Below are 12,845 nucleotides of genomic sequence, written 5' to 3' on the forward strand. Positions count from 1 at the left end.
GAGGGTGGTGAAACACTGGCCCAGGTTGCCCAGAGAGGTGGTGGATGCCCCATCCCTGGAAACATTCCAGGTCAGGTTGGACGGGGCTCTGAGCAACCTGATCTAGTTGAAGATGTCCCTGCCCACGACAGGGGGGTTGGACTAGATGACCTTTAGAGGTCCCTTCCAACCCAAATGATTCTATGATTCTATGATGTTTTCAGTAATTTAATAATCTTATCTCGTGGGATTTACTACTTGTGTATGGCAGTGTAACTTTTAATATTTACACATAATTATGGCAGTTTGGTAAGGAACACGCATTTTTAGATTTCATACGCATGATGTTTGTACAGTTTCCTGGGGCAGCAAAGGGCTTGTGTTTTGTCCTCTTTAATTGTCCCTCCACAGTCCTTTCTTTTCTTGGTTTTTCTTTTCCTTTAAGGCACTTTTAAGGCAGAGAGGCAGTGCTATAGTGGGTACAACCCAGCCACCTAGGGAGGGCTTTTGTGTGTGCTCTGCATCCAAAGCAGATGAGAGACAAGGCAAGTGTAGTGCCAGAAAATTCATCATCCCCCAAGTTGTCTCCCATGCAGGGGACAAGTCGGAGACATGTTGCTGTCGTAGCTGTTAGGCTTGGAGTAGCATCATGGCATCCACAGCCTTAGGTAAAAGATGCTCTCCCCCTTGTACCTAGGAATTCCCTCAATTACAGGTTCAGCATTAAAACACACTGCCTTTTCCTGTTGTAAAATTAAATGTTATGGCTTTTGCGTTATAACGTATTCACCTCCCTTCTGGTGAATATCTGGAAAACTTTGTCAGAGAGAGTTTGTCTACAGAGAGTTTCTGCGGTCTTGCACCGTCAGCTGCGAGCAGGAGTTTGGGCTCTGGTCTGACTCCGAACAACATCCTCACTTTAAAAAAGCAAAAATAAATCTCTCTTGCTTTTCCTTCCCGTGGTGATTGGGATCTGTCACATGGGGTGTATTTTGTGCTTTGAGGAAATGGAACGACAGCTTTTCAGCCTCAGCTTTTTTGCTTTTGCAGATTTGTCAAGTCTTTATCATTATTTGGATACTTTATTTTTCTTGTGGTTCCATGTATCTCTGTATCAGCACGCAGAGCTGTGATAACAAGCTTTAAACTTTGCTGCTGTACTCAGACGTGTTAAAAAGCCACAACTAATATGGCTAAGCTGACTTTTGTGTGAACAGGAAGAAAGTGTGAATGTTAGAAATAACAGTCTGTTGTTGCGAGGAAGGGTTTGGGATCCTTCAAGCATTGTATCAACTGTGAATAGTCATCTTTCGCTCTGCAGTAAATCCCCAGGTAAAGCAGAGCTGTTCTGCTTCCCGTCTGGTCTGATAGAGAAGCAACTGCTAACGCGTGCTGTCGGTATGGCTGAGCAGCTCTGTAAACACGGATAAACTGTACCAGATCCGTGGGACTGTGAGCTGTCACCAACAGTAGGTGTGTTGTTCAAGGACCAAAAGGTTTTATCTTCAGAATATTCGTATTTCACATCAAGAGCTGTAAAGGATGACCTGAGAATTCAGGGCAGGTTCAGGTCAAGGATTTTCTCTAGCCATGGAGAACTGCTTCCTCGGCACCCCGTTCCTCATCTGCAAAGTGGAAATACAAACGGTGCCTCATCTGCCAGGGTGGCTCTGGCAGCAGTTCACGTTCTCATTTGTCTGGTCCCCATGTCCTCGGAGAGAAAGGTGCATGCATATAGCTGATATGAACCTTGGTGCTCTTGATCCATCTTCGAAAAGCCATTGAGTAGGGTCACCAAAGCCCTGTGAGATTAGTAGGCACTGCTGCCGCTATTCCTGAGAGTCAGGCAGGGCTCGGGAAGCAGAGAAATTAGCCTAAAGGAGCAGGGCTGGAGCTGGAGGTGAGGCCCGGGGGCCCAAGGCTGTGGTCCAGCCTGTGCGAAGTGTGGGGAAGGGTTGCCCAGCCCCAGCCATGCTTTGTGTTTTGGTGCAGGTCCCTCTCGAGCTGCGAAACTAAAGCTGTTGTTGCAGCGTAGCGTGGGAATCCACAGCATGGCCGCAGCATAGACGTACAACAAGCCTGGCATTGAAAAAGCCGTCTGCACTGCTTATCGTGTTCCTTTTCATGTACAGGGTTTGGAAGGCTCTTAGAAATGCTCCTTCAAATACCTTTCTGAGCAGACAGTTCCTATCTGGTATTCAAGTGGCAGACTTTGCAGCCCTACCCCAGGCAAAGCTCCCTGCTGCCTGGGGGGGGTTAAGGTTCAGCTCTGGCTGTCCTGTGCCAATGGGAGCCCCTTGTTCATGGCCTTTCCAGATCCTGGTCTTCCTTCAATAGAAAAATAACTTTCTCGAGTGTGCCAGCAGACCATAAACTGAAAGGTTGGGAAATGATGGGAAACGTCTGGCATCTGTCACAAGAGAGGATTTGTCAGAGAGCACATTTCAAAATCCTGCTGCCAAGATCCTGCTGCTCTGACATACTCAAAAGCTGCTAAATCCATCGGCTCTCCCCGTACCTTCCCTGCTCTGTCTTCCTTCCCCCCCCTTTTTTCTCTTGCACTTTTAACCCCGCTCATTTATTTTGATTTATTTTTTTCCCTCCCCCCCTCTGGTGCCTTGCTGCTTCCTCCTCACACCTGTTTCTCGTGGTACCTTGAAAGGCAGACCAACCTCCATGGGAGTGCGAGGTTGCCACGCTCTGCCCTTCCATTTATTTTAAAACAAAACAAAAACCTACAGAAAAGGCACCTGTTGTTGAAGCAGCCCAGCTGCAGGGTGACGGTCCGTGGTGCCGGCTCTCATCTGTGAACATGTGGAATGGGAACACCTCGGTGATGCTACCCTAAGTCTGGTTGCTTTAGAAAGTCATCTTAGGACCAGGCTGAGGTGTGGGCAGCCGCACGGGATGTTCCTGTACTGTTATAGCATTGCTTGTAATCACATAGCAAAGGAATTTGGTGGTTATTCTTAAGAAACAGGACCGTTATTAACATCATCCGAGTAACCTGACCAGCCCTCTGAAAACTTAGGTTGTCAGCTTTTAAGTATCTAATCTAATTGTGTGCTGTTTCTATTTGTTTTGCTAGCTCTAAATATCTTGAACAGAATAAGATGAAAAATCCTAATGAAAAGTTTTTGAAGCATCTTTACGATGCAGGGTAATACTGTATGGTCCTTTAGCTGTGAAGGTGCACGTTTCCTTGTATCTCACATGCTATTCTCAGAATTGTCTGCTGATTTTTAGGTGTCCATGAAATAACTGTCAGGTTAACTTGAGAGGTTAGTCGATGTTTTCTAAAAACAAGGCCACTCTAAATTCTACCTGTGGTGTGCCTAAAATTCATTTCAAGAATTAACCGAATATACAATAGTGACGTTCAGAAAGACCCAGGAGCTGACTTATTCTAATGATCACATAGCGACACAAGAGTAGGTATTTATGTGAGGTCAAGAGGCTTCAAGCATAGAGGAAAATCACTATACAGTGCACTTTCCCCAGTGATAAATTCCTACCTTACAAAGTGTTATCGGCACGATTCAGCAGAGGCAGACACACCTGCCATCACTTTAGTCAGTTAAAAGTTGTCTGAAGTCCTGTGCTTATCAAGTTGTTAGTATTTACAAAGATGGTGTGGGCTGATAAGCTTTTATATTGTAGTCCAATATATTGCTTTTGCTGCTCTGGGTGTGTCTATTGTTCTTCATGTTTTATGCTAATCTCATTAACCACATCTTATTACATCTAAGCTCTTAACCTGCGTTAGCAACAGGCATAAGCTCTTTTTGACAGTGGGCGCAGGGAAAAGCCTGGGCAGCCATTGACAAACGGTCCTAATTAGCACAGTTCTGTGAATCTTTGCCTAGCAGGGAGTGTTGTGTCACTCGATTACAAGCTGTGAAGAAGCACTTTCTGGGAGCATAAATATGTAAGTCTCTTTTAATTTTCAGTAATGTGCTTTAGGCAGAGCGTGCCACGATAGTCTGGCTTGGTTCCTTCCCAGATTTCTGGTGGGGTTTTAGCGAGATGCCTAAAATTTCACTGTAACGTCAGCGGGTTGTAGGAAGCACGTGGGATTAGTTCTGGTTTGCTGCTAGAGATAGTAGTTTGAATGTGGGAACTCCTATTCATAGTACGGGTACATGGTTAAATATTGCTATTGGTTATTTTAGAGACGAGCCGCCCTTCCATCTCCATAGAGCTGGCACGGAGGAGCAGGGCGTGCTGCTGGGACAGTATCTTGCCCAACGTTTGTTCGTGTTGGGACAGAAAACTAAATATGGACAGTACCAAGAATGCAAGCTGAGGTTTGGTTTGAGGAGGGTCTGATGTAGATTTTAATTTACATTGCCCAGATCAATTCAAGTTCTGCTCGATATCTGCCAGAGAGAAAATTCCCCCGTTTAGAGGGTGGAATAGGAAGGAAAGGGTCCGTCTGCTGGTTTTCTTTAATTCTTCTCCATGGTGGAAAAATACTTGAGATGAGAGTTTCTTATATTCTTCTCCTGGGGAATAAACAAACCTTTTGCCAAAAAATATTCAGTCCCATTGACTCTGGGCGGTTTAAGTTTATGTATTGAAATTATGCCAAGAACCACCAGTCAAGAAGCCCTCTCCGTAGTAGAGGTCAGATTAAATGCAAGTGGGCCTCTCCGTCCCGACAGCCAAGTCCTCCTCCTGATGAGAACCAACCGTGGACATGCCGGATACAACACTGGTGTGTTTGGCTGGTAGATAGCATAGATGGTTGGACGTCTGGAGCCGGGGTTGTCTGCCCTGTGATTTCTGTGTTGCCTTCTGATCGTTGTGAAACCGAACAGGAACGGGTAATAATTGAAACTGTCGCTCCTGCTGTCTGGAGTTGTCACCTCTGGGGAACGGCTGGGTCTCGGAGGGCTTGGGAAAGTGATCCTGGAGGTCAAGGGGAGACGTGCTTGGGCTCCTTGGTGCAGATGAAGTGATAATGAACTCTGTGGAAGGAGGGGGAGGACCATTTGAGGCTTTTATCCCTGAAGCCGTGAATCATCCTAAATGCTAATCCTCGGGTACGCAGTCAGCAGATCTGGGCTGCCGCATGCCAGCCTGCGCTCTCTGAAGGCATCCAGCGTACAAGGAGCTGTGCCCTGTTTCTCCCAGGTCTTTTACGTTTTTCTAGGATTGTTTCATGCTTTATCTTACAATTATGCAGGAAAAAATAAAATCCTCATGTGGCTTCTCAGAGACTTTCAGGCCTTATAAGTCTATTTTGATGGACTCCCTCTGGCTGCGGATGGACGGGATGGTGTGTCTGAACCTCAGGGTACGAGGTTGGGTCCCTTCAGGAAGGCAAGTCCCAAGGGCCAACTTTGCCTTGTAAAAGAAGTGTATTCTCTGCTACTGCGAGAAGTTGGATGGGTTTGTACGTTGGCAGAAGAACAGAGAAGGTCCAGCTCTGCTGTAAATTGCCACAGGTCCATGGACTCTGCCTACTAACGAACTGCACCAGGGTCCATGGTTCTGGGTCAGTGCTGGAGGGACGTGCCCCGCATCATGGCACAGATGTGGTTGCAGCCCTTTGGTCACTATACATCCCAGCTCAGAGCCACAAACCTTGTCAGGGAGGTGGGTGCGCTGGCTGGCGCTCAATTTAAATTCAGCGGTAGACATTTCTATGTTGATGAGCTGCTACTCATCACCCAAGCTTAACTAGTGCCCTCGTTTTGGCGTTTGATGGGGGTAAAGTAAGTAGCTACTCAACCAGGTCCAGAGGTGAGGGGCTTGAAAACCAAACGGGGAAGGCGAGTAGCCCCGTGGAGGCCATGATTTGTGCAAAAAGTGGCATTTCAGAGCATGGTAGGATGCAGCTGCCAGGATTCATGGCGTTTCTGCAGAGTCTCGGTGACGGTGAGGCTACTGGCCCCGTGATAGCTGGCGAAGGAGAGCTTGGGACCTCTGCACGCAGCTGCGGTGGTGACAGCTGGGGCGTCACCTGTCCCCTGTGCCCAGCTGCCTCTGCCGGAGCTCAGCTCTCGCTTCCCGGCGTCAGCCTTCTTAGTGCTTCAGCCCTCGCTTGGGCGTTCTGTTGTTCGCTGGCAACAAGGCTTCTAAATAGGGGTTTAGAGACCAACCATTAAACCTCTGATTATGAATATTGCGGGTTGAGAATCTATAGAGGAACAGCTCTTTGGTTTGGTAAAAACGAGCTATTTTGTTATTGCTTCCTTCCAAAACCTCTCCTAATTCACTGTATTTCCCTGCCAGCCCTGACTGCTACTGCAGCCATTGCAGTTATGAGTCAGGCTTAAAATAGGAGGAAATTTTTATTTTAATAATCAATTATTGTGCAAGTCTATGACTGAAGTTGGAAGGGACCTCAGGAGGTCATCTGGCCGAACCTCCTGCTCCGAGAGGAGTCAGCTGTGAGATCAGGCCAGGTTGCTCAGGGCTTGTTTTTTTGGTTTGGGGTTTTTTTTTTTTGTTTTTTTGTTCTGGTTTCTGAGGCCTCAGGAGGGTGTGCTCTGTCCGCATTTTCGTGTGTCCCTACAAAACCCTGGTAATCTACCTCCTCGCTGCAAGCTGAGGTGTCCTGCAGCCTTTTGATCCCATCAAAATGGGCTTTGAATAAAACTCCCTCAGCTTTTGTGAACGTTGGCTGTATTTGAGTGTTGGGAGGAGAGATCCTGATTTTCTACCCAGCTGTCCCCGTTTGTGGCAGTTGGGTGCTGGCCAGCTTGCAAAGAAAAGTGCATGTTCCTGGCAGAAGAGCGCTGGCCCGGCAAAGCTCGGCAGCAACAGCGCCTCGGCGCTAATTGACCTCCTTCTTGGCAACTTCATCAAAGACGTTGAAGAATAAATAGGCTGTTGATTGAACTGTTTCCTCGTCCCCAGAGGTGGTCCCTCTTAGTCAGGGTTGAGGCACATTGTCAGGGCTGGGGAAGAAGCTTGCAGAGCGATTAGCCTGTGCTTGCCGAGGAACGAAAAGCTTTAATTTACCGCGCCTTCCATGTGACATCTGCCATGAGACGGAAACGTGGTAGGGGTTTGCTCCGTCTGCAGAGGTTGATCCGTGGTGCCCACGGAGCAGATTTCTGTGCTCTGGTCCACTCTACTGGTGCACAGGGGTGCTGATTTTGAGGGAAGAGGGGGAACATAGCTCAGGTGAAATCTCTAATAGTGGAGTCTGAAAACAGAGGTCCGGAGCAGGAAAACGCCTTCAAGGAAAGCCTGGGTGCAGAAGTCGAGGCGGATGCTGGTGGACGTGACTGATGCATTCTTTACATAGAAAAGTCATGTTCGTGCTTGTTGGCGCTGCTGCGAAGGCACGCAGAAATCCTGCAGAAATGAGGCGTGCAAGTTTCAGCTGATTAATTAATGAAGCATATAAGGAGAAAATATTAACCATTTTACTGATGCCTGTAAATAGGTTTTTAAATATTCTGCTGGGGGTTTTTGTGACAAATTGCATTCACATACTTCAACCCCCTTTATTTTGTTCCAGGCTGGGCCTGCAGTCCAAAATATTTGAACTTTCTGTAGAATGAGCAGTCCAGGAAAACTATTTTCAGTAAAAATATTTTAAAGTATATGAACTGAAACCCTTTGTTTTGAATCAGATCAGTGTTAAACTCTGAGACTTGACAAATATCATGCTGCTTCATGAAATTTATTGTCTAGAGGTAGGATTTTAGCTGAAGACAGAGCAAAAATTAGCACTACAAGCCTTGTTTTTGGGCAGAGGCTTTCTTTCTGCAGCTGTTTCAGGGCTCATTCTGCACTCGGCAAATAGAGTGAGTGTGTGCAAAGTAAATATTGATACGGTGCTCCCACTGCAGTGGCCTGAGAATCATGTGTCTGTATAATGAGTTACAACATGAGTCTGCACGACACCATATACATCACTGTCATGTGAGAGGGCCTATAGAGTTACATTGCTATGACAGCCTGATATGGGGCAACGCGCCATGTTCTTGGGTAGCAAATACAGCCCTTTCCTTCTGCTGAAACTAATGATTGCATCTGTGATTCACTAGCAGTGACTGTGCCATTTCTGGTTTTTTAGTGATGAAAACACTAGAAAAGACTTGAAGACACTGCCTGTCTTTCCTACCAAGACGCTGCAGGAGCATCCATCACTCGCTTACTGGTGAGCTATTTAATGTAAAATGTAAATTATTGCTATGAATGGTAATGACAAGATCACTTTTAAACAGTTTTGCAAACTCTTGTAAAAGTTTTCAGCCTGTATGATATAGGACTTGGAGTTAATTGCTCGTGTTCAAGCATTTCCAGTTTTTAGAAGGTTATAAATTATGCAAGATCCGATGCAAATCCCTCACTGAAAGTTTGCTCAAATTAAATTGCTGGATCAGAAACTGCTGGATCAGAATATGTGGGGACCGTGCATTAGAAAGAGCTGAAAACTGAACTCCAGCCAAGCCTGGCTTTGCAAAGAGCACCTTGCTCTTCAGCTGTCACACAGTAGAGCCTCTGTGGTGGGTTGACCTTGGCTGGCTGCCAGATGCCCACCCAGCTGCTCTCCTCAACAGGACAGGGAGAGAAAATAAGCTAGAAAAGCTGGAAACAGAAAGGCAGGTCTACTTTTGTGGCTTGAATCTGCTGTAAATGAACACAGCATTTGGGATGAATCAACGATATTGTTTCCTTGGAATTGATGTCCTTTGTGCAAGTTTGACTCCCTCATTTGTTTTGTTTTTTTAGGCTTGATGTGTACCTGATGGGTTTTCAAGTATACTGGTACTTGCTTATGATTTGTTTTTTTCAGAATGAGTACTGCTGGGTTTTTCTTTGCTTTCAAGTGTCTGACACTTAAATGCATATTTTGTTTAGCATTCCGCTAAAACAAAATGTTGAAGTATGTAACAGGAAAAATGCAAAAGGGTCATTGCTGACAAATCTGTATTTCTTCACCTATAAAATGTCAGGGGAAAACATTTCTGGTTTAACTTCTTCTGTCTTACGTATGGAGCATTAACCATCCTTTGAAGTTTTGGTCCTTTAGAATGTGAAAATGAATTTATACAATTAGTACCATTATTCTGCAGCAGCATCTGCAGCAGAGCAGGCTGATCTGAAACGATTCGTTAATTAGTCTGGAACGCGGCATGCGATGGCAGGGATCAGCCAGGCAGCTCCACGCTGCTTAATGAAGGGTGGGAAAGAAATCAGTAAGAAACAGAATGTAAACCAGAGCGAGAAATGTACAGAGGGACACTTCTCTGCATGCTGAGCAGGCGTCTGGATTTCGACAGATGCCGTCACACATGAAAAAAGTCATTGAGCCTCTAAATTGGGTTTTGTGCTTGTTTTGCAGTGAGGACAGAGTAATTGAGCATTATACACAAATTAAAGGTCTGACCAGAGGACAAGCCATTGTTCGGTGAGTATGACACTTGTTAATTTGTGAAGATGATCTTTTTACTTTTTTTTTTTTCCCCTTCTTTTTTGTTGAGAAGTGGCAATGCAGGCTGTTCTGGTCATTATTGCTTGCAAACTTTACCATTTGTATCTGTCAGATTCTTTTTTATTGAGTTGTATTTCAAAGTTAAATTGTTTGAAGTTTCAGATTTCACAGGCTTCCAGTTAAGGTTGTGTGTCCTCATTCAGATACCTCAAATACAAAAGAAATTATTTGGACCTTACTTTAACGGAAGGCTTTTCTCCATACCCTGCTTGCTATCAATTAGTTTTCACACCAAACTCTTAAGGGCGAGTATTACCTTAGGTCCTGTAAAAAAACCAAATGCACGTTTGTTGAAACGTTCAGAATTTGGCTTTCAAAAGAACAAGGTCTTCCGAGATGCATGCAGAGCCCATGGAATTTTATTTCTTTAATTTACCGTTAATACTACTGTACTTCCTACAGGCAGATGCAGTGGGACATGGTACAAACCGAGAAATTTGAGATGATTGCCGTGGCTGCATGTAGACAACTTGCAGTTTTCCTCATGTAGCTCGGTGCCTGCAACTCTGTCTCGATAATTCAGGGGCTCCTTTCAATAGGAACAAGGGAAAAAATTATCTGTTTCAGTGGTCGTCTGAATTGTCTCATGAAACAGTTGTACAACTGCATAAGCACTTTCATTTGGAGCCTATCCATTGCAACCAAAGCACCATAATGGAATAATTATAGGCAGGTCTTCACCACCAACGTTTCCAAAAAGGCTCACGTCTTCAGTTCAGAATTTTTGCTTTCAGTTCTCTGACCTTCTGATACAAGATTGAATGTTTTGTTGTATGAGAGATTTTCCATTTGCTTTAGCTGGGCCAAAATGTCACATCTTTCCCTGAGCCAGGATGCTAAGTTTTTTCTGAAAACGTGGGCCTTCAATTATTAAGACCTCCAAAATATGCAAATGATAAATGACATGTCCTGAATGTATGTGTGAAAAATACACGTGTGAAAAGTATTTTAATAGATACTATTCCCGCCGGAGAAAATCATCTGATAGGCTGTAAATCTGTCTACAGGTACATGAAAGTGGTAGAAGCTTTGCCAACATATGGAGTTCATTACTATGGAGTAAAGGTTAGTAAATGCCCTTAGACAATGTGATTGCTTAGCTTATTACGTGTGATTACATTCCTATAGGAGTAGTTTGATGATTCAGTACTCTTCTATCAGAATTAAAACCCCCATTTTTCAACCTCTTTAATTTTCCCCCCTTCAATATTCTTTAAAAATTGTTTCCAGAGAGCAGCAAAGCATTATGTGCTACAGGAGACGGAAAGGAATCTTTGTGAAACCTTCTGTAATCCTATGAGGAGCTAAATTCATTTCAGCTTAATTAAACTGGATATCACTTCTAGATCAGACGCAGTCAATAGTTTCCCCAGAGACACTTCTAATCAAGATTAAAAAAAAAATACAATGTCGAAAAGACTGCTTCTAAGTGGCAGGTGATTAGTGGGTGCGTACTTGGAGTGGGGAGATGCTGAGAAATATTTTTTGAGAGTGATGGAAATACACCATTTATTCCCATTTGTAGAGCAGAGCCTGGGCCAAAGTGTTTTGTGCAGAAGAGCTCAGCAGAGATGATGTCTCCTTACTTTGAGTCATGGCCATGACTGTGGTACCTGAGAAGCTGATGTTTTGCGCTGTTCTCTCCTCCTCTGGCTGTCCATGCCTGAATTTAGTGGATGTAGTCATTGGCCAGAGTTGTTTTTCTGTCGCATATCCTTCCCCCCCTCACAGCCACTCCTGCAACGAGTGACACCCCCTTGTTTCAGCAGCACTGTCGCTTTTTTGTCCACTTTGCACAACCGCCACGTAGTTTCTTGCCTCTGTCCTGAGAAGGCAGGGGGAGAAAGTTTCGACATCCACCCCAGCAATCCACCTCACATCAATTTGTTTGCAAAAAATATCTTTGTTCCGTACCTACTCGTACTTGTCACAGAATGAAATGGGCTGTAATCTTGGAATTGCTTAATTCTTAAGTAGCTCTTGGTTCATGTACACATACGTTTTTCAGGATAAACAAGGAATCCCGTGGTGGCTTGGAATAAGTTACAAAGGAATAGGCCAGTACGACTTACAAGACAAAGTTAAGCCCAGAAAAGTAAGTTTTTTGCATCTAATTTTTTTCTGGGGGGAGGCGGGATGGTGTTGCGTGTCAGAATATACTTTTTTAAGCTGTTGCTTATTACACTAGTAAGCAAAAGACCAAGGGTTGGAGGGGGGAGAATTCTGCTGGCACCAAGGCAGTAAAACTCTCCCTCTCACATAGATAGTGGAAACTCCCTTTGGGAGCTTTGGCTCATGTGTCATCTTGAGTTTGGTGGTCTCAGGACAGTCTGGACAGGAATTTTGGCAGCCTCCAGGGATAACTACAGAAGTATGGAGCAACTGGGTTTCTGCAAGTCCCAAACTAAACGCCTTGTACTCAAGCCGTGTTTTCACTTGGCTTTTGTAGGTGTTTTTTGTGTGTGAAGTGATAAAAGGCTCCACTGATATCCATGAAATACAAGAGGAACTGCGTGAAACTGCAGGCCTGTTTAGGCAACTGTATGTTTCCATGATGCAATGAATTGTAAGGGGGGATTGAGAGTAAATGCCAAATACTGGAGGTCGTTCTTCTCCTTTTCCACCCCTGTGCTCCCCAGCGTGTCTCCTGCAGAGTGAACCCTGCCAACGACCTCCCTTCTTGTTTAAACAGGGAAGAGGGTCCCGTATCGCACTGCTGGCTCCCTCAAAGCCCCCGTCAGCCAGCCCTAACAGGCTCTTCTGCCGGCAGCCTTGGAAAACCCATCATGCAGCCCAAGCACACGATGTGTTGGGAGCTTGCCCAGTCCTGTAGCCGTATACGTCTTCCTGCGACAGGACTGAGCCCTGACAGTCTTTGAAGAGTTACTTAACCCGCTTGGCTGGGGGGAAGAGCCAGGACTGCACATGCAGGGGCCGTGCTGTTGGGTCGGGTGTGTGTGGTCATGTCTTTGTTGGAAAATCTAAGCTGTGAGGAGATGGAGACCTGGGGTTTTGCTGTTCTCCTTCCCCGGGAATGATCTGGGCAGGAGTTCACATGAAGTGAGTGCTTCCTGCCAGGGAATTTTACATTTGCAAAACGATATTGTTTAGTGTATTTGTGCCAAAAAAGACAGCTTAACCAAACTTTCTTGTTAATTCCCCTTCAAGCTTCCAACTTCATCTTCTCTTTTTCCAGAGCAGGCTATGACTTGGTTTCTTTTGGTATATTTATATACCTGTGTGTCCAAGGTTGAACTCACATGTCCTTCCTTTGCTTTGTTTAGTAAAGCACATAGCTTCGTCCCAGGTCTCTCTTGCCATGCCTGTTCCAAATGACAGGGACACAAGAGGAACCCTAGAAAATCAAGTCAATGTTAATGCAGCCATTGATCGTCCAAAGAGAGCA

General features: G+C 45.1%; 1 protein-coding gene across 1 annotated transcript in view; it reads left to right on the forward strand.

The window, feature by feature from the left end:
* Positions 1-12,845, forward strand: part of FRMD4B (FERM domain containing 4B) — a 59,942-nt gene that overhangs the window by 22,123 nt on the left and 24,974 nt on the right. The window contains exons 3-6 of the mRNA XM_019473472.1: positions 8,018-8,101; positions 9,290-9,355; positions 10,447-10,504; positions 11,448-11,534. Coding sequence (XP_019329017.1) covers positions 8,018-8,101; positions 9,290-9,355; positions 10,447-10,504; positions 11,448-11,534 — 295 coding nt within the window. The remainder of the gene's footprint in view (positions 1-8,017; positions 8,102-9,289; positions 9,356-10,446; positions 10,505-11,447; positions 11,535-12,845) is intronic.

Source organism: Aptenodytes forsteri, unplaced genomic scaffold (genome assembly GCF_000699145.1).
Source record: "Aptenodytes forsteri isolate BGI_AS27 unplaced genomic scaffold, ASM69914v1 Scaffold53, whole genome shotgun sequence".
Lineage (NCBI taxonomy): Eukaryota > Metazoa > Chordata > Aves > Sphenisciformes > Spheniscidae > Aptenodytes > Aptenodytes forsteri.